This window comes from Sphaerodactylus townsendi, linkage group LG03 (genome assembly GCF_021028975.2).
Source record: "Sphaerodactylus townsendi isolate TG3544 linkage group LG03, MPM_Stown_v2.3, whole genome shotgun sequence".
Taxonomy (NCBI): Eukaryota; Metazoa; Chordata; class Lepidosauria; order Squamata; family Sphaerodactylidae; genus Sphaerodactylus; species Sphaerodactylus townsendi.
Window position 1 is genome coordinate 54,636,150 of NC_059427.1, and position 20,828 is coordinate 54,656,977.

A 20,828-nucleotide genomic window follows, 5' to 3' on the forward strand; every position below is an offset into this window, starting at 1 on the left:
CAGGGTGAGGCTGAGAATTGCTGAGCTTGGAGAGAGAGGAGCCAGGGAGATAGCCGGGTGGGCAGGCTTCGCGCCGCCGCTTTGAGTTTTGCTGTGCAAACCGCTTACTCTTGCGAGGAAGCTCGCGGCTGCCCCTGGCGGCGGGTCGCTGAACCCCCATGGAGAGCCGCTTCCTCGGGAATGCTGGGAATGTTGAGTCAGGGATTGGCGAGGCGGCGGGTCTTCAGGCTCGCGGCTGACTGCGAGGCGCTTCAGTCAAGGGGCAGCCAAACGAGGGCTGGGAAGGCGGGCGCCTCTCCCGACTGCAGCAGGTCGCCTGTTCCCCTGTCACCTTGGACCTGTTCGCCTGCCCCTCCTCTTTCTTTACCCGCAATGGGCTGGCCGCGAGATGGGCTGTTGTAAAATCCATGTGGGGAGAGACGCGAGACGGAGGCAATGATTTGAAAGGTGAGGAGCTTAAAGCGCGAATATGGCTATCTGTATGTGACCACTGGAAAAATGATGCCTTGGGAATAGAACCGTTTGGCGATGGACAAGAGACAAGGGGATGGGGAATATGCAGGAGAGGGAAATCTGTCTGTGGAGGGAGCATTCCTTGTCTAAAATTCATTGCAATTACTGTGACCATCTCCTTCCTGATAGGACCAGTGAGTGCCTCTCCCATACGGAATCATTACCCAGATGCTTTCTTGCAATTGACAATAGCCCCGCTATTGCTAGGTGTAAGTGGTCTTAAAAAATCTTCTCGGTCCTTAAGAAATTGCAATGCCTGTGTTCGTAGCAGTTGACATATGTAAATCTTTATATTTTACACAAATGTGAAGCGGCCCCCCCCCCCCCCCCGCATTGGAAGATGGAGCATTTCTACTAGGAACCAAGGTATTATATTAGTATTTACATAATAAACAAATACATAAAGAGGTTATACATATAAGATGCACTGTGATTGATAGATTATTTTAGGCGGCATAAGATTATGGTGGAGTACATAGCTCTCTGAGTATGTATTTATAATGCAAATGGCTATTTTGTAAGTATATATATATTTATACAAAGATGTAAAAATAGTGTGACTGGGGTGGGGGGAGAGATACCTGTTTTTATTAGCATGTGATTGATTTCTAGGCGGCTACCTGCTAAACCTAGAATGGATGGAGGGGAATCTACTCCCTTAGCTGCGAACTGACATTTCTGTTTTGATGGACAAACCAATAGGCCACTTGTATAGACAGGAACAGACTCCTTACAATAAACTCGGCCAATCGGTGCAGCGAGGAGGAGGGCAGATCCTCTTATCAGGGATAGTTTCCTGGTTGGCTTTTTAAATCAGTGGTTTTACTTAACTATTTGTTCGCTATCTCATCCCTTTCCTTTTTGCCCATCTGCAGTAAAATAAAGCATCACTAAAATCAGAAGGGATTTCCCCCTCCTCACTGGCATTCTTTCTCCAGGGAGGATTATATATCTTTTCCAGGGTCCCCTTTGCTCAAGTGAAAGGGGAGGGAAGTCTCGTTTAAAAGAGCATCTTTAGGATCCTTTCCTGTTTCCTGAGTACAAAAAAGGCTCATCAGCCCTCTGAAGAAAGAGAATGGCAATGGCTCAGGAAGCAAAATTTGATGTCTTTTGCTGTTTTCTTTCACAAGGGAATATATAAAACAGGCTTCTCCCAGAACTTTCAGACTTTTCTTTCCAAAGAAGCTGCATGGGGGGAGTCATTAGGTAACCTAAACCCTGAGTCTACTAGCTTCTGGCTAACCTCTGCATGTTACTGAATGGTACAAGAGCACCCCTCCCCCCCAGTATCTTAAATGCTGTTTTACACAGAAAATGGCAGAGATTGTGACAGCCCGTTACACTGCTGCTGCTCTTTGTGCCATCCCAAATTATTAGTTCTGATGTCTTTGCCTTTGGAAAAAATAATGTTGTGAGTGCTCATTGCCCACAGGAACAGATGAATCGAGAACCTTTTAAAAGATATGACATGAGAGATCCATATCATAGTTTTATTTGCTTTGGAAGAGAAGTTGCATTTTCCTCCTGCCCCCCAAATGTTAGCCTTTGATATGTCCTGTTTCAAATATGGACAGAAGCTGACCTCAATAATTTCGGGCTATATTGCTTGTTCCAATCTTGTAAATGTTTGAGCCATTAACATGTTGGATGGATTTTGTGAGTGTGTGGGTAGAGCTCCATGATGTTTTTAAAAATGACTTTTGCACAGCACCTAAAAATCTAGGGTGCTTTTAAAATAGTATGATTGTTATATTGATGGTGGTTTTTGGATCTTCCGGAATCTGGCAAAAATATTGTAATACCCTTAACACCCTTATAAAAAAATTTCACTGCTAAAGAGGCTTGTGTGAATTTTGCCTTCAGGCTAATTGCCATTTATATTATACTAAATGTTGGTGTTTGCAGCAACATTGAGATAGATGGTTCATTTTTTTGTTGAAGAAAAGGCATAATGTGAGCATGAACCCTAATCTCTAACTGAACATTATAAACACAGTTCTTAGGCTTTCTACTACCTTGTTGTTCCTGTTAAAGCCATCCTGACTTGGTTTCATAGTTGACTCTTCTCTCTGCTTCTCTTGCCCTGTCCTGCAGTGACCAGACCACATTTTGTTGTTGTTGCATCTTTCTTTATTTTCATATCCACCCTATCATCTACACCTACAGAGAGCCAGTGTGGTATGGTATAGTCATAGTGCTTAAGAGCAGGTGGACTCTCATCTGGAGAACCATGTTTGATTACCCACTCTTCCATCTGAGTGGCTGACTCTTATCTGGTGAACTGGATTTGTTTCCCGACTCCTACACATGAACCTTGCTGAGCGACATTGGGCTAGTCACAGTTCTCTCAGAACTCTCTCAGTCACACCTACCTCACAAGGTATCTGCTGTGGGGAGAGGAAGGGAAAGGAATTTGTAAGTCCCCTTGAGTCTCTTTGCAGGAGAGAAAAGGAGGTCTAAATCCAAACTCTCCTTTTTCTGAACACATTGTACGTGCTCTGGTACCCTTGCATCTATCCTGCTGTAGGTTCTTTCTTGTTACTTTCCCCCTCTACTGTTTCTTTTCTCTGCAAACTGTAAAGAAGGCATCATTGAACATGATTTTCTTTTACTTTACTAGGGCGCTATACTTCAATACTGCTCTGTTTAGATCTCTGTACTAGTTTCCTGTCATGATATATAGGAATATTAAGCATCTGATCTTTACTTTTAAAACTCTCAGGATACTTCTCCCTCATCTTCCCTGCTTCTTCTGTTCCACTTAAGCTCATCTCTTGTTAACTCTGGAACTACCCATAGCAATCTTATCATGCCCCTCTATTGTCACTGGATTCTTTCATCTTTCCTGAGCTTAGCCCTTACCTAACATCCTTCCTTTAGTTATACAAATCTACTTGTGTCTGATGAAGGGAACTGTGGGTCTTGAAAGCTTATATCCTGAAACTCTTGGTGCTCTGCTAAGTGCTACTGGCCTTGAATCTAACTGTTTCTCAAATGTTGATTGACATGAAGAATACTGTTCAGTCCTAATCACATTTGTTCAGCATCCTGGTCCAGTTTCTTTGCAATAGAATGAAATAGTAAATTTCCAAGCTGAACAGAATATCTGAGAGAGGGATACTTAGTGTGTGAGCAAGATGTCAGACTTGGGCACCTTTACAGTATGTTCTTATGACGTGAGTTAAAAGAAGCAAAGGGTCCAAAAGATCTAAAAGAGTTGTGAATATTTGTGAAACATGCAGAACTGGGTATGAAAAGGTAGTTACAGAACTTGTATTTAAATAATTTTGAATGTGAATGACTATGAACCACAAATATACATTCAATAAAATTTTATCCTAGATTTTATCCTAGGACCTAGAACTTATGATTTTAACAACTGATTACCTGGGATGCCAGATTTGAGTGAAACCTTTTAAAGGTGCTGCCCTTCTAATGGGTATGAACACCAACTACCTCCACATGTGCATTTTCTGTTATGGCTCCCATCTTGTGAAATGGACTGCCCGAAGAAGGCAGGAAGGCTCCCATGCTGCGAAGTAAGTTGTGCTTTGGGATTGTCAAAATTTCCTTTGAGATCTTTTCGGCATTATTACTATTTGATGTATGGTAGAGAGGGTGCTGTCTCTAACATAATGATGTACTCAGCGTTCACTGGTATTAAAACATTTGCTTTAATTATTCCTATTTACCGGGTTCTGTTTTCTGTTTTCGGTCAATCACAACTTATTTTCCGCAATTATGTCTTTGGGACCTGCCTTATTAAAATGTTTAGTATTCCATTTTTAGGGTTCTTTTGTATTCCAGTTGTGCCTGGGTGTTAATTGTTTGGTGAGAGGAAAGTGGGTCCATCTTGTTTTTAGTGTACATGAATTCAGCATGCAATACATAGTCAACACAATGGCTACTGAGATTTATTTTGTGTGCAGTTAACCCAAAACCCAAACACACATTAAAAATTGAAGACAAGATATTATAGTGTCAATGTATATTGTACAAAGAAGGCAGAACTCAGCCCTTGGCGCTGAGTAATAATATGGGGGTTTAGGCTTTTACTGGGTTTATAAGATTGTTTCAGTTTTTCTTTGTGAAATGTTGGAGGGTATGCTGAGATATAGTGGTTAAAAGGTGGAATAGAAAGTTCTATACAGTAAAAAAAAAATCCAAGATATATTTGTGCTTTAGAACCTGTGAGGAGTTCTTACATTTCACAAATGGCACACATGCTTCAATATAGAACACTGAAGTGGATGACATTTACTTTTCTACTTTCCATATTGTCATATCTCTGAAAAAATTGATTGTTTCTTATTTATCCAAAAGTTCTTTTCCCTTTCTAGTTTTATTTATTTCATAGCCTACCTTTCTCATAAAGTAGATTATCAGACCCATTCATCAGGGGGTAGTTGTGGTGGTAGAATCCATGGGAGTGGTGTGGAATGGTCCTGTTGGATTTGCCTCCTTGGGGTGCTTACCCTGGTGGAGGGGTAGATCCCTCGGTAGGTGGTCACAATGGCCCTCCTTGGCAGTGGTAGATGGTGTGGATGTGGTGTCAGTGTTCCTATGCTTCAATTACCAATGTAGCGGAGGTGGTCCTCGGGCATAGTTGGGACAAGAGCCAATGGTAGTTGACTTACTCCTAGTCATTGCTCCCGCAGCTGGAGGTTCAGACTTCCGCCTCTGAAAAGTTGGAATAAGTCCATTAAGCCCAGCGGGGGCTTCCTGGTAGCAGGGAGGCTTTTTTTTGCATTTTAAGCCCCCTCCCCACCGGGAAGCCTCCATGGGAGCACTGGGCTGGTGCGGCCATGGCATCACAGCTGGGGGGCTGGCACATTGGCTGGGACTGCCCATTATGCAAAACAATGCAATAGGACTTAGTTACAGAAATTGAACACAATGTAAAAAAAGTATTGTACAAGATATATAATAAATGATGCAGTAAGATCAAGGTCAAGTTAAATAAATAAACAGTGGAATATACTACAACTCTGTTCCCTTTATATAAGCATTCTCCGGAACCATTCCATTACTGCAGCCCAATTCCGTTTTTAAAAATGCCATTCTATCAGTTCTCTGTTACATTCTGCAGAATGACAAAAGTGTGAGAACTTTCCTGAGCTTCTCAGACACGCCATTCTACGAGGTGGCATGCCACAACAGAGAATGCATGACTATGGTCAGCCATTGTTCTCACCCATTTTCATGGTGATATCTTCAGCTGTTAGGGCCCAGCCTGGTCTGAATGAGAACTCCTGGGAGGAAGACTCAGATAGAGAAGAGGGACCGTGTCGGTTCCAGAATCTCAGGCACTATCTGTAGATGCAGAGACTGAGCAGCCAGAAGTCCCTGCAGAATCAGGTCTTCAGGCTCAGGAAGAGCATTCAGGCTGGGATCCGCAGCTAGGTCCAAGCTCTGAGATTACCCAGCAAGAGCTTAGCTCTGAGACTCTTCAGCCCCTTGATACAGAGCCAGAGGGTACTCTGACAGCTCCCTCACCCCCCTTGTCTCCAGAGCCCCAGAAGTAATGCAGGAGGAGACTGCGTGCTAGTTTACAGCAGAGGAAACACAGCAGCAGGTTGGCAATTATGTGGCAAGCTAGAGTAGATGCAGAGACATTTCAGGAGCCAGACTAGAGTAACCCAGCTGCAAGAGGTTATTGCACAAGGGAATGGGAGGCTGGCTATGAAAGAGAGGTTGCAGCTGAGCTAGCTTGTGGTAGCAACGTTGTGGTTTCTTGTCTGGATTCCTTGCTCTGTGCACATTAAACATCTGAACCTGCTAAGACCTGTGTGTGGACTATCCTTGGTTCCTGAGGGCCTGTCTAGATGACCAAAGCTGTCACAGCGGAGTACAGCAGGAGGGGTCGTCCTGCATATATGTAGATTAATGGCAGTGAAGGGCTTAGTACAGTGATGGCGAACCTGTGGCACGGGTGCCAGAGGTGGCACTCGAAGCCCTCTCTATGGGTACGTACACACAGAGTTCGTAATGTGGAAGGCAGAAAATCACCCCCCCCCCCCCACACACACTCAGACGCATCTAGGCTGGCCTGGGCCACTAAGCACGACATGTGCACACCAAGGTGAGCAGGGAGGACTCGGCTGGTGGGCCTGGTGCCTGTGCTCCAGTTGGCTGCTGCCCGAGGGGGGGTGTAGAGGAGGCAGAGATGCTAGAGAGGTAAAGAGCAGTGCATGCAGGACTTGCTGAAGGCTACAGCAGGCTGGCCCCTGCTCGAGTAGGTGGGGTGGAGGAAGAGGGAGCCAACCCTTTTTTCTAAACTAAAACCTCACCATTCAGGTTAAATTGCCGGGTTGGCACTTTGTGATGAATAAGTGGGGTTTGGGTTGCAATTTGGGCACTCGGTCTTAAAAAGGTTCGCCATCACTGGCTTAGTATGTGGCAGCCAGTACCTTGGCCTGAACCTGGTAACTTATAGGCAATCAATGATTACATCCCCTGGTACTTCTGCTTCCAAGCTTCTCAATGGAATGGCACAGTCTACACCAGTGGTGGTGAACCTATGGCACTCCAGATGTTCATGGACTACAATTCCCAGCAGCCCCTGCCAGCATGGCCAATTGCTGGGAATCGTAGTCCATGAACATCTGGAGTGCCATAGGTTCGCCACCACTGGTGTACACTATCAAAGCTGTTGGTAAATCCAGTAAGAGCAACAAAAAAGGCATGCCCCTCATTACCTTGTCCAGAAAAGGCAGATAGACCACTGCACAACACTGGCTCTCGTTCATTCATCATGCTGAGTCTATATTCTTGTAAATCAAGAAAGAAAAAAATGTCAGTGGAATGAATGAAGAAGGTGTGACTAGTATTTTTAATGCTCAGAAATACCATAGTGAGAAGAAATAGCTTATTCTTCCAAAGGAAAAGTAGATTTGATCTACCATCTATTTCTTCATGAAATGTATTATACTGTTATATACTGTGATTTGCTATGCACTTGGCTGCATTGCTCTTTTAAAGGTGTGTCTTAAAATGCTTGAGCATGGGACAGCATCTTATTACTTCTATCTATAAAAGTCGTGCATAGATTTATATGCTGTCAAGTCACAGATGACTTATGGTGACAACCAGTAGGGTTTTCAAGGCAAGATATGTTCAGAGAGGTAGTTTGCTATTGTCTGCCTCTGTGTTGCAACCCTGGTATTCCTTGGTGGTTTCCTATCCAAACTTGCCTGTTTAGCTTCTGAGTTCTGATAAGATCAGCTAACCTGGGTATGGAAACTATTCAGGTATACTATTCTATATATTTTCCCCAGTTTCTTTCAATCTTGTTTTGTGTATGTTAACACTGTTTTCTTAAACTTGTCTGCTCTTAACCTTATCATAGTTTGATGTCTTTGCAATTTTAGGTTGTTTTAAAGCTTGAAATCACAAGTCTGTATAGTGAGAATCACACGTTTTGTGTTAAAGAATAAATTTCAGGCTCTTGGTTGCTTACAAAATCTGGAATACTGTTGTGTATCTACTTAAATCTAGTAGAATCTACTAGATTTAAAGTTGCCAATAGGCCTGGAGAAAAAAAATGTCCTTCAATGGAGGCTTAATGTGTAGAAATGGACATCTGAAGCTTTTCATGGCATGGAGGTAGATGACATCACATGGTAAATAACATCCTGTGAAGCCTGTATGTGGTGGATGGGAGTCTGTCCTGCCCTTGGAAGGAAAAACAGCCACTCGGCATTTCATCCCTGAGCCTGTGGGAGCGCTCCAGCATTCAGTCACCTTTCAGAGGGAGGGAGGGATGGAAAGTTGGAGGGAAGCCTTACTTCAGGTCTACCTCAGTGAGTGTGCCTCAGTGACAGTTTTGGCTCTGCCTCAGCAAAAGGGAAGAGAATTTGAAGGGTAGCTCTGCCTGGTAGCATGGGAGGGAGGTTTAACTCTTCATGTGGGAGGTGATAGAGTACCCAGTTCTGGGGCCTGTTTCTTGTGATGACCAGGCCTAGTACTTTTTTGTCTGACTCTTGGGATTGGGGAAGCTAGTATGGATGGAATCCTGTGTGTATGAAAGGATCCAACCAGAGGCATAGCTAGGGAAAATGGAGTCCGGTGCAAAATCTGAGTTTTGCGGGGGGGCATGGACTGCTGCTGTGATGCTGGAATCCACCCCCAAACAGCATCACTTTCAATGGCATTTAAACTAGGGAGCCTAGATTCTCCTTTTAAATCTACCTTAAAGGGAAAATCTGGGGTCCCCAGTTAAAACAACATTGAAAGTTGTTCCGCACCCTGAAACAGCATCACTTTCAATGTTTAAACACTAAAAAATACAAAACCCCCACAAATGAACCGAAATTTTTTTGCACCCCCCCAGGCATGTGCCCAGTGCAACGTGCATCCCCTGGCCCCCTGGTAGCTACGCCTCTGGATCCAACCCAGTGGTTAGTTAATGAATGCCTCTGTACTTACAAGCATTAAAGTGGATTCAAACTACACTCTGAAACCACATCTAGCTTAAATTATTGTACCTTAACCAGGTTTCTCCTTTGACTGCTTGGAGTTCTGCGCTGTTGATCTATTCATCAAAACCAAGCTGTAAATACATAAATCTTTTTTGTTATTGCATACAATTTCTACCTCAGTGATCTCTGTGATTTTTTTTGTTCACCTCAGAACTTACTTCATTACTAAATTACTAAATTTCATAATGAAGTAGGTTCTGAGGTGAACAAAAAAATACTCATCCTAGCTGGAAGTCATTTTAATCTATACTATTTTATTACAGTATTTTCCTCTTTTCCTTTTTCTCTCTCTTCTTCTCTCTCCTTTCCTTCTCTTTTCTTTCTTCCTTTCTTTTCTTCACCATTCTCATTATTCTTTTTTCCTATTATACTTAAATTTGTAATATTAAAATTTTAATTTACTTTATTGCAATGAAATATTTTTTAAAAAAATTACTTCATGGCAGCAAACCCAAAGTCTCTACCCTTGTTACAGCGGTGAGAATCAGCCGGTTCACACCATTTCAGGCGAACCAGTTGCTAAAAGAGGCTGGCTGCTCGGAGGCATTGAAAGCCCCATCCTTCCCTCTCCCAGGGGAGGGGGAGCAAGGGGGCTTGCAGAGCCCCAGAGCATCCAGCTGCTCTGAGGCACAGGCACCAGGCCTGCCAGCCGAGTCCTCCCTGTTCACCGTGATGCATGCACATTGTGCTCAGTGACCCAGGCCAGCCTAGGTGTATGTGTGTGTGGGGCGTGTGTGATTTTCCGCACCCCACATGATGAACTCTGTGTGTGCGTGCCCACAGAGAGGGCTCCGAGTGCCACCTCTGGCACCCGTGCCATAGGTTCGCCATCACTGGTTTAGGCTGAACCTGTATTGAGCAGGTGGTTTGACTAGATGGCCTATATGCCCCCTTCTAACTCTATGATTCTAATACACTTACTAGACTTTGAAAATAGGAAACCTGCATGTTTTGGTGCTAAGGTAGATTTGCCTTTGGAGTTACCAAAAAAAATGCAGTGATTATCAAAAAAGCATTCTAGATGTTGGTCTATCTCTCACTTGCATATGGCAGGGAGAATGATTAAGAACATAAGAACAAGCCAGCTGGATCAGACCAGAGTCCATCTAGTCCAGCTCTCTGCTACTCGCAGTGGCCCACCAGGTGCCTTTGGGAGCTCCCATGCAGGATGTGAAAGCAATGGCCTTCTGCGGCTGTTGCTCCCGAGCACCTGTTCTTTCCTGGGTGACGCTTAAAAGGAGAAAATGAGAATGTAAGTTTGTGTGGGGGGATTAATGTGCAGCAGGATTTTCTTCATGTTTATTTGGAAGTGTTCAGGTCTCTCTGCTGCAAATACTGGCTTTTATCAGCTCTAGCTGGTTCACCAGTTATGATTATTCCTTGAAAAATGTGATCAGGCCACACTGATCCATGCTGTTATTGCATCCAGTTAGAATACTGTATCATGCTGTGTGTGGAGCTGCTTCTGAAAATAGTTTGGAAACTTCCACTGGTTCAAAATACAGCAGCCAGCTGCTATCTAGTTGGTTACAGGGATCATATGCTATATGTTCTGAAAGATCTACACTGGCTACCTGTCTGTTTCTGAGCACAATTCAAAAGGCTGGTTCTTGCCTTTAAGGCCCTGAAGCTCCTCTTACAATATCCAGCATGCTAGTTACGATTTTCCTCTCAAGCAAGCCCTACTGTCTGTATCCCTGTCTTCAGAAATGAGGCAGGAGGAGACAGCCTCCCCCACCATTTAGGCTTGCCTGATGCCTACTTTAATTCTGTGGTGGTGCCTTTCCTTTGAGGCTTGCCTGGAGCCAACTATACTTCCTTTTAGACCCCTGAAGAAAACAGATCTTTTTACTTTGATCTTTAACTAGGGGTTTCTCTTATCAACTTTTTAACAGTTTGCTCTGTTTTATGGGTAGTTTTTAATGGCTTGTATTTTTAATTAGTTGGTGATTTATACCGTGGTTTTTTATTGTAAGCTTTCTTGAGCAGGACTCCAAAAGGAGGGGTAGAAATGTTCTAAATTCATGCATAAAAGAAAGTTAATGAGTTTCACTCTGTTCTATTAACCTCATTTACTGCTTTTTTTCTTCAAAGGTGGATGTAAGGTATAGAACAAGAATTTTATTTATTTACTTAAAATATTTATTAGCTGCCTTCCTTCCATCAGAGATCAAGGCGGATTACAAAATAGATAAAATAGATAGAACACACAGAATAGATAAAACACACATAAAAAATATTAAAACCTAGATTTAAAATCACAGCTGAGGGCTGCTATACCTTCATATAGAAAGATAGAACTTCAATATTGAATTAATCCACAGTCACATTTTGGATTGAAAGGAGGTAATAGCCATTTTAGGGAACCAGGAAAAAATGACAAATTTAGAAGGTTTGAGTTTTGAAAAACTGATGGGTGGAGAAGAATCCCTAGGTGATCCCAAGCAGAATGCAGTTAAAACTGCTGTAATACCCCAAAGGATTCCAGAGATACAGGTGGGTCTATCCATGGCAGCCATTTCAATAGTGAGACTTTTTGTCTACAGTGGAGGCACACTGCTTTCACTTTCTCGAAACAACGCAGAACCATATTTTTATCTTTTGGTGAGACAGAGTATAGTAAATTTAACAAATGGTGGTCCTAAAAACTTTCTTCAACTGCCTTTTAAAGGTTGAAAGTGAGGGGCCAGATGAACCTCCTTGGGGAGGTTGTTCCGCAGTTGTGACGTGCTGCTGAAAAGACCCTCTTCTGTGCATCCACCAAACAAGCATCTTTGATTGATGGAACAGTCAGGAGGGTCTCTTCCTGTGATCTTAACTCCTGGAGCATGCAGAGAAGATGGTTCTTCAGTTACCCCAGTCCCAAGCCATGTAGGGTTTTATTCTACAAAAGGCCGTTGATAATTAGAAGTTTAGAGGGTTAATTCTTCTAGATTTTGTCATAAGTATAATACAAATGGGGGACCTACAATTATTAAAATGTAAGCACTGCATCTACAAGGAATTGGATTCTGAGTTTGCACCAAGTGCTGTGTTGGTGTTTACTATATAAACAGTTTGCAAAATCTGAATCAAGTGTACTTTCTGTACTGGAACTTTAGTACAGGCACTTTGGAGTTCAGTGGTGTCCCAGTTGCCAGATATACTTTGAAATGTGAGTTTCACAACCTCTTTCTTTGGCACCATCAAATCTCATGGTGGGACTAATGCATTTGTAACTTAATTCTGAAGTGGCATGATTCTCTACAAGTTCTGTTCAGCTCTGTTAATAATAGCTGTTGTAAAAAATCAGATCCCTCCTTCAGCTAAAGGGTACCATGAAGGCATGGGGACCCAAGACTGGCATAAGAGCAAGACACTGCTCTCCACAGAATGGATACCTCTCAGGGTTTTAGGATCCATCTTGCGTGTCTGGGCAAGAATGTGGTTGACTGCTGAACTTTCCCCCTGGCTCTAATGTGTGCCTGACTGGATGATGGGGCTAGCTAATTCCCATTATGTCACACTGAAGTGATTTAATCAGCTCTCTGAGCAGACCATTACTTACCCAATGCGCACCCATCCCAGCCAGTGGTGGGATCCAAAAATTTTAGTAACAGGTTCCCATGGTGGTGGGATTCAAACTGTGGCGTAGCGCCAGTGGGGCTGGGTGGGGCACGATGGGGGCGTGGCCGGGCATTCCGCGAGCGGGGCATTCCAGTGCAGGGCTGTGGCAACGATGCAGCCGCTGCGCCAGTCCTTGGGCGGGAAACGAATGCACGCAGGCGCAGGCTGCCACGCACGCCGGTGCACCTCCTGCTACACTGCTTCAAGTTCTGCGCTACTGCTAACAGGAGGGGCGTAACTAAGGCAAAAATCACGTGGCAAAATTACCAATTAGTAACCCTCTCTCGGCACACACAAATAATTAGTAACCTACTCTCGGGAACCTGTGAGAACCTGCTGGAAGGGGTTGACCCAATTTATAAGCGAATAAGCATTACTGATATATATAGATGTTTGCATGTTTGTTTTAGTATATAATATATTTAACCACACAGCAACATTCGTGCGTCACATGTTTTTTCCGGTCTTTCTATTGCTAACCTGCTGGATCCCACCTCTGATCCCAACAGTCAATCAGTATTCAGGAGAATAGCCTAGGTATTTTCTTGGGCCCTGACAACTGGTCAAGCCTCTCCAATCTTTGTTGGAATTATGGAAAATCAATCAATTCTTTGTTTTCAGCTTTCTTGCCAGCTTACTTCATACTACCATAGGACCCGCTCTGGGGTATAAATATTGGTCCTTTGGCCATTCATAGTGTTCATGTGTGTCTTGGATCTATGCATGCATCCCCACTTGTGTGTGAGCTCCTTGCTGCTGGAAATTCTGGTCATTTTCCTCTAAAGCACCGCTTTTTCTGAATGCCCCTTCAAGACTGGTGACATCACCCATCCCCCGTGACGAAGGGAGGGGAAACTGCGCCCAGGACATGAACTGACTGCATACCCCCTCCTGCCCTTGCCCCGCCCCATCCGCTCCCGACACAACCCAACATGCCCCTTACATGCCTCCGACCCCGACATGTGACTGCAGTGGCAGCTCGCCCCAGAGGTCCCCATTGCTGCTCCGCCTCTGCCCATCCCTAAAACCTTATCCAATTTTCTCTTAGTCAGCTCTTGTATGCTTTGTGTGTTTATATTAATTGCTTAAAATATATTTCTTGTTTTAATATTTTTATACTTTAATAAAATCCTATTTTAATTATACAGCTGCCTTCTCATTTGAGATTTGTCATCATAGATGATCCTGGTATACATAGGTAGTTACCTCCTCTTGCTTTCTATCTCCTACTAATTCCCTCAATGAAAGTGGAGATTGCCTATCTAGGGTAACACTGCGACCTGACAATTTTCTCCACTCTCCTTTCAGAATCTAGCTTGATGAAGAGTTCTGCAGAAATAATAAAATATTGTCATACTTTTATTTAAATAATAACAAAATTGAATAGCATCCATTTGTTGGATTTTTCTTAAGATCAGCACAGCCGACTGAAACCCTTTTCTTTCTGTGTTGTGATTGAAGTAGCCTTAAGCTGCTAGAGCGGTAATATATGCACTGCAAGTTAAAGTGGATAGCATGTAAAAAGTGTCCACTGACAGCACTTTGAAAAGTGGATGGAGTTCTGAGTCAGAGGGAATTTACTGGATTGTCAGCAGTGCTTCACACAGCCACTGTTCCTTGAAGGGCTCCCAATCCAAAGCCAGACATCCATTCATTTTCTTAATTTTGATGAGAAAACAGTTTGAGATGTTATGGCTGTGAATCATACTACAAATTACACACATCTTCATGTGAAATATATGTTAGCTAAAAATAAATTTTGCTTTAAATTTATCTATAAAATTAAGTATACATTTTGCTTTTCATGCTTTGTATTTTTGCAGTATTAAATATTCCACGACAAATCTTTTAACGAAAACTATTGTTCTTGAGGTCTGTTCTCTTCTATTGTTCTCTGGGAGTTTGTTCGCTTCTGTTAATGCCATCCATGAGCTCTGCTATTGGAGAAGACAGTTCCCCAAAGCAGCACCACTGTACTTGAAGTAGTGCTACGCTTAGCAAGGGAAAAAAGATACTCCATTAAATAAAATTCTATCATCTCTCATTTACTAGTACTTTAACATTTAGTGATTTTTGTGCTGTATTTGTTCTAAATGATCAATAAAGATACAAATATTAAAGAATAACATCACTTACTATAAACACTTACACAATAATTAAAGATGGGTATTAAATAATAGTTGACATCTCCTCTACTAATTATTGAAGAAAACCATATTTGACAGTTAATTGCAGACTGAGGAATTGCAAGTCAGAAGAGGTAGAATAGCATTAGGAGGTAAGGAAAAGCAAGAAGTGGGAGGAAATTGGGGCTGGAGATGTTGAAGTTGTAAGCCTCCTGGAGCTGGTCTCTGGAGAGGTAACATATACATTTTGAGATAAACTATGGATAATATTTGAAGGCCTACCTAATGTTTTCAAAAGGGAACTATTAGCAGCTTTGTGGAACATTGATTCAGAGTAGTGCTGCAATATAGTTTCACTGATTGACAGTCATTAATAGTCCTGGAAAAGAGAAAAGACAGACATGCTAACTCTGGATGTTGGCTTGATGGGAGATGGGGAGAGCTGAAATGATTCATGCTGGTCCTGCCATAATTGCCTGTTTACGAAAGAATCGTTCCCCAGACCGCTGCCAAAAGAAGATGGGTCCTTGACAAGCACCAGGGGAGGCCAAATGGAGCAGTTGGTCTCCTTGCCCAATGTTGTGAAAAGAAGAACAGCCATCAAATGGTGAAAGCCTACATACAGCCAGGTGGCACAGGGGAGGCACCCCCGTCCCTGGGTACTACAGAAGGCAGCTTCTGGATCACAAAGGGGGCCAGCCTCCCCCACTGCAGCCTTAACTCCCCCACCTGTCAAACCAATGACCCCCTGGGAAGAAAAGTGAACAGCCAATCAGAATGCAGGACACCGGGGATGTTTGCATGTGTACAGGTTCACTTGTGGTGTAAATACAAAAAACCTGGGCTCATGTGAAACAAATTGGAGTATTTCCTCCTGATCTTAACTCGATTCCTTTTTGGAAACGGGCACCCATGTGAAGGGAGAAACCGGGATAAAATAGACCTGGTTTTTAAAATACCAAATGTAACCTGGTATAATTATGCTATGCAGAATCGACTTATGTGTCCCGTTTCTGATGCAGTTGAAATGTCAAAACCAACAATTTTGTTCATGAAGAAAAGCTAACACGGGAATATTATTGCAAAAACATTGCATATTAAAAACCTTCAATGCTTTGACACCCTTGAAAAATCAGGGTTCCAGGTTACGAGAAGAAAGCAGTATATCCATACCCTTGTAATCATGTACATGTTTTTTGCAATAAACTTGTGTAGGTTAAGGACAAAGCTTGCTGCCACACAGTAAATTTCTGCCCTCTGTTTATTCTCCCCGGAATGTTGGGGAAAGGGGGCTAATGTCAAGGTTGAACTAGCATTTTATGCAAAGTTTAAACAATACAGTAAAGCCCAATCTATATTAATATTTAGTATTTAAATACTGTAGATAATATAATAAAGGTTTTCCCTGAAAAGTTCAAGTTATGAGGTAAGGTAGAAATTGAAAATAAATGAATCTTAATTTAGCACCAGGAAGTGCTTTTTCCTAAAATAGACTCTACTCTGTTAAGATATTTAGGGCAGATGTTACACTCTGTCTTTATTTACTACCCTGCCTGTAAGAGTATCAAGTTTGTATATACGTACATTTGTTCAAATGAAACTGGAATGTTTCATTTACAGTTCATAGTAAAAATCTGTATGAGATAAATGGAAAAATAATGAAATAAATACTGCATAGCAATCTGTTACTTCTAATGGAAATTAGCTGAAGGGATGGCAATAAAAAGTTAAGCAGAAAATAATAATTTTGCCCTGTAGAAAATACAACCTTAGGCTTCATTCACATCTCACAACACACTGTAATTAAACTGAAATTGGACACAAACACAGCTTGTTGCCATGCTTCCTTACTCCCTTTGATCCTCCCTCCTTTTTTTATGAAGCATTCTGAGACTTCCTGATTTGGTTAAATTCCAATTTGTTATAATGTCCAAATGAGGTGTCTTGGCAAATTGGTGATTATTTCCCCACACAAATCAGGACTCTAATCTTAGTTAAATCCTTCTTAAATCCCACATTTGTGGTGAGTAAAGTGAGGTGTCTGTATTCAGACTTCTTGGCACACTGAAGCCTGGTCAAAGCAGGAAGTTCTCAGTGAAGCTCTACGCATGGAAGGAAGAAGTAGGTGGGAGGATAAGAGAAGTGTAGGAATATGGCATCAATTGGTGTTTATGCCTGATCACAGTTTGAGAGCCAGCATGGTATTTGACCTAGTAGACTCTAATCTGGATAATCAGGTTTGATTCCCCACTCCTCCATATGAGTGGCAGACTCTTATTTGGTAAACTGGAGTTGTTTCCCCATTCCTACATTCCAGCTGGGTAACCTTGGGCTAGTCACAGTTTGTTCAGAACTCTCTCAGGCCCACCTACCTCACAAGGTTTCTGTTGTGGGAAGAGGAAAGGAGTTTTTAAGTCCCTTTGAGTGTCCTTTATCTGGATTCTCTTTTCTGTACATCTTAACTTTATGCTATCTCTATACACCTTGGACGTAACAGATATTGCAGCCTTCCTGCTCCCTAGGCACCTTAGACTGATTGAGCTAAACAGGGGGATTACTGGGTAATAACAGGAGACTGCCTCTAGGGAAATTTCTTAAGGGGACAGACTAAAATTATCTCCCTTAGAAGACTATACAAGGAACTAAACCCATTGTAACTATAGGGACACTGATGCTTAATAAGAAAATAATAATAGCTTCTGTGGGGGCATGACAGTAAGAATAAATAAAATGACGGAAAGCACAAGCAGAAGAAGAATCATTCAAGCAGTGGTATTCTAAGTAAAAATGGAAGCACTAACAAAATCATGCATTAGAAACCTTGAAGAATATTTGAGTCTGGCATTTGAAAAGTATATACCGGTGCCTCTCAAATCTTTCTGTGGAGGGCCATAATTTAATGTGGCATAATTTAATGTGGGATGGGCAGTAGGGCAACCACTATTGAAAATGCCCCTCTGGCTTCTGATTGCTCAATTTCTGAATGTAGAGAGAAGGCCCTGTGAGACAGATAAAGCACTGGGCATGTTCTTAGTGGATTGTCAGTTCAAATGATTACTGCAGTTAACACATGAATAATGTAACTGTATGGACCCTGTATGGACCCTTATTTCTACATTTTTTTTTTCTGCAGCAGTTAAAAAGGGCAAAGCAGAGCTATAAATAATTAAATGATGCTTTCTCCATGGCACTTATGAACTTGCCGACTTGTTCTTTCTAGGCAAAATACTTTCTATATTTAGGCATTCTTTATCTGCTTCTTCTTTTTAAGAAGAGAATTAACTTTTTTTCCAAAGCATGTACCAGAAATGTATTGATCACTCTGCCTTAACACTGTTATATATCAAGCTGTCATTTTTACACATTTTATCTTTACTTTAAATTGAGCACTCAGAGACAATAGAAGTAAGTATGGCATACAGAATCATTTGTATTGCTAAATTAAGATAAAATGCTAAATAAGAAGAAACTGTTTTCACATTTTGGCTCTGCAAAATAATTTTTACTAATGTATAATTATATTTTCATTTTCAGATCTTCCATCTGGCGAAGTCATTTTAAGAAGTTTGTTAGTCTTCTGGCAAAATGCTGTGAAACTGCTTGCCAGCGGTAGCAAGTGGAACTAGAGGTTAAATATCCCACTTAAGTGTGATTAATTTCTTATTAAGTAGTACCTCACATTAAAATAAAAATGTATGGAAGTGCAAGAACAATCACTAACTTGGATGGCAGTCCTGCCAGATCTCCTCGTTTGCCAAGATCTCCTCGTTTGGGCCACAGGCGAACAAGTAGTGGAGGAGGTGGGGGAACAGGTAAGACCTTATCGATGGAGAACATCCAGTCACTTAATGCTGCCTATGCAACATCTGGACCAATGTACCTGAGTGATCATGAAGGCGTGGCAGCAACTACTTTTCCAAAGGGCACAATGACTCTCGGAAGGGCTACAAATCGCGCTGTGTATGGTGGTCGTGTTACAGCCATGGGGAGCAGTCCTAATATTGCTTCTGCTGGTCTTTCCCATTCGGATCTCCTTTCTTACACTGATCAGCATGGGGGGTTGACAACATCTTCACATCATCACCATCATCAACTCCCTTCTATGCTGAGACAAGTAAGGGATAGCACCATGCTTGATCTACAAGCTCAGCTTAAGGACATGCACAGAGAGAATGATCTTCTAAGGAAGGAACTGGACATCAAGGACAGCAAGCTTGGCTCTTCGATGAACAGCATCAAGACCTTCTGGAGTCCTGAGCTCAAAAAAGAAAGAGTCTTGAGGAAAGAAGAAGCAGCCAGAATGTCTGTTTTGAAAGAGCAGATGAGGGTTTCTCATGAGGAGAACCAGGTAAACAATTGCAATTAAAAATGTTAACTAAGAAGCAGGTTCTTGCTTTTCTTACCAACTGGTAATATGCTTTTGACTTTGTAACAGAATAGTTCCTTGTCAATATTGGTGGTACTTGTCTGCTAAATAGAAAAGAAGAGTTTTAATAAGTTGCAAATAAATGTTTGCATACAGCAGTCTTCTGCATTACTGTTGCAGATAATAATTGCTAGGCAATTCCCATTTACTTTTTAGAAGACTTTGCAACAGTAAGTTTAAATATATTCAGCAAATGCCACTAGGTAAACATGCCGTATCTTTGCTGGATTGAGAACATATCAATATTCAGTAGCAAGGTGCAATGTGGGCGAAGGCTTAGTTGCTCAAACTACTGTCAATGTAAGGAGTCAGCTATTATATTTCTGTGTCTAACATGATTCCTGTGACATTTTTAAATACTGTGGCCACCTGTGGAAAGAATTCTTCAAGAAGTTTATGGTAGTTTCTGTCTTCCTTAAAGATGCCCATATATAATTTCGGTTCTGCTTCACTCATCACTTCTTCAGTGTGTACTGATGTGTTTATTTTCACTGTTTTAAACCTCCCTTAACAATATTACAATTTTCATTAACAATGACTGATCATCAGAGCAGCCTAAATGAATGATATCAGGAGAGATGTCCTATAAGTTTGTGCTCCAATGTGGTAGGTAATAATATTATATTATATATAATGAATAGGTATGTGGTAGGTAATAATACTCTATCATGTATAACAAGAACTTGTTGAGTTGAATCTAGAACCAGCTGGCAGCCAGTTAAGTGCTTGTTGCACCATCGTCATATATTGTATTAGAGTCCCAACAAAAGACTTTTCCCATGAGTCCTTTACAGTGTTTCCCGCCACCCAATGCTATGTTTTAATGTTATAATTCCTCACACTTTTTAAAAACCTATTTGGGTATGGAAATGTTTCCATAGGTTGTTTTTGTCAATCCCTTTTCCACTGTTTTTCCCTGAACTATTTCTGAGCCAACTTCCCTTGAGCATGCAATCATATTGAATTGGTGTTCATTTCCTTGTCCCTCCAAACACCCAGTCCTTATCTATTCCCCTGTGGAGTTGCCCAACCTCCACTTCAGTCTCTGGTTGGCCATTTCCTCCCATCCCCTCCCTACCTTCAATTCCCCCATTCCTTTAATTTTTTTCCCCTAAGGATAGTTTAGTAATAGAGTGTATGTAAAAATATATGGGTCAGTGCTATGCTAACCTTCCACTAGGACCCTGAAGAGCTCCTTGTCTTTCCTATGGGTGCTGGAATCCAACTTATTTCATATCAGCTTTAATCTCACATCGCATGTCGCTCTTTTGCCATTTTTGTCTTCTCTCCATTTTCAAAAGGAATTTTAAAATATTTTCCCCTCTGTCACATTGAACTAGTGATGTAATATTTAGGCAGAGATAAGAAACAGGGGCAATGAAATCAGTTTTTGTCAATTTCACATAGAGCTTGTGATGTTAACAGTTCATGCACACATTGAAAGAAATGGGTGATTGAATCAGCTTTGTCAACTTCATCTACTGCTTGCTATGTTAACGTTCAGGCACAGATAGAAGGAAGCCGGGGTGATTGGATCAGCGTTGTCAATTTCATCAAAAGCGTGTAATGTTAACAGTTCAGGCACAGATAGAAAGAAGTTGAGGTGATCATCTTTTGTCAGTTGCACATAGAGCTTGCAAAGTTAACAGTTCAGACACAGATACAAAAAAGCTTGGG

The 20,828-nt window shown here is 41.8% G+C and overlaps 1 protein-coding gene across 10 annotated transcripts in view; it reads left to right on the forward strand.

Annotated features, from left to right (window-relative positions):
* The first annotated feature begins 245 nt into the window (after positions 1 to 245).
* The window catches only part of ERC2 (ELKS/RAB6-interacting/CAST family member 2), a 660,221-nt gene continuing 639,638 nt past the window's right edge, over positions 246 to 20,828 (forward strand). For 4 of the 10 annotated variants that reach the window (XM_048488076.1, XM_048488075.1, XM_048488077.1 and 1 more), the window contains exons 1-2: positions 249 to 447; positions 18,260 to 19,073. In XM_048488076.1, the coding sequence (XP_048344033.1) occupies positions 18,417 to 19,073 (657 nt within the window). In that variant the 5' untranslated portion in view covers positions 249 to 447; positions 18,260 to 18,416. Of the gene's footprint in view, positions 448 to 18,259; positions 19,074 to 20,828 lie in introns of all 10 variants that reach the window. The other 6 variants (XM_048488069.1, XM_048488071.1, XM_048488078.1 and 3 more) reach the window with 4 other exon arrangements.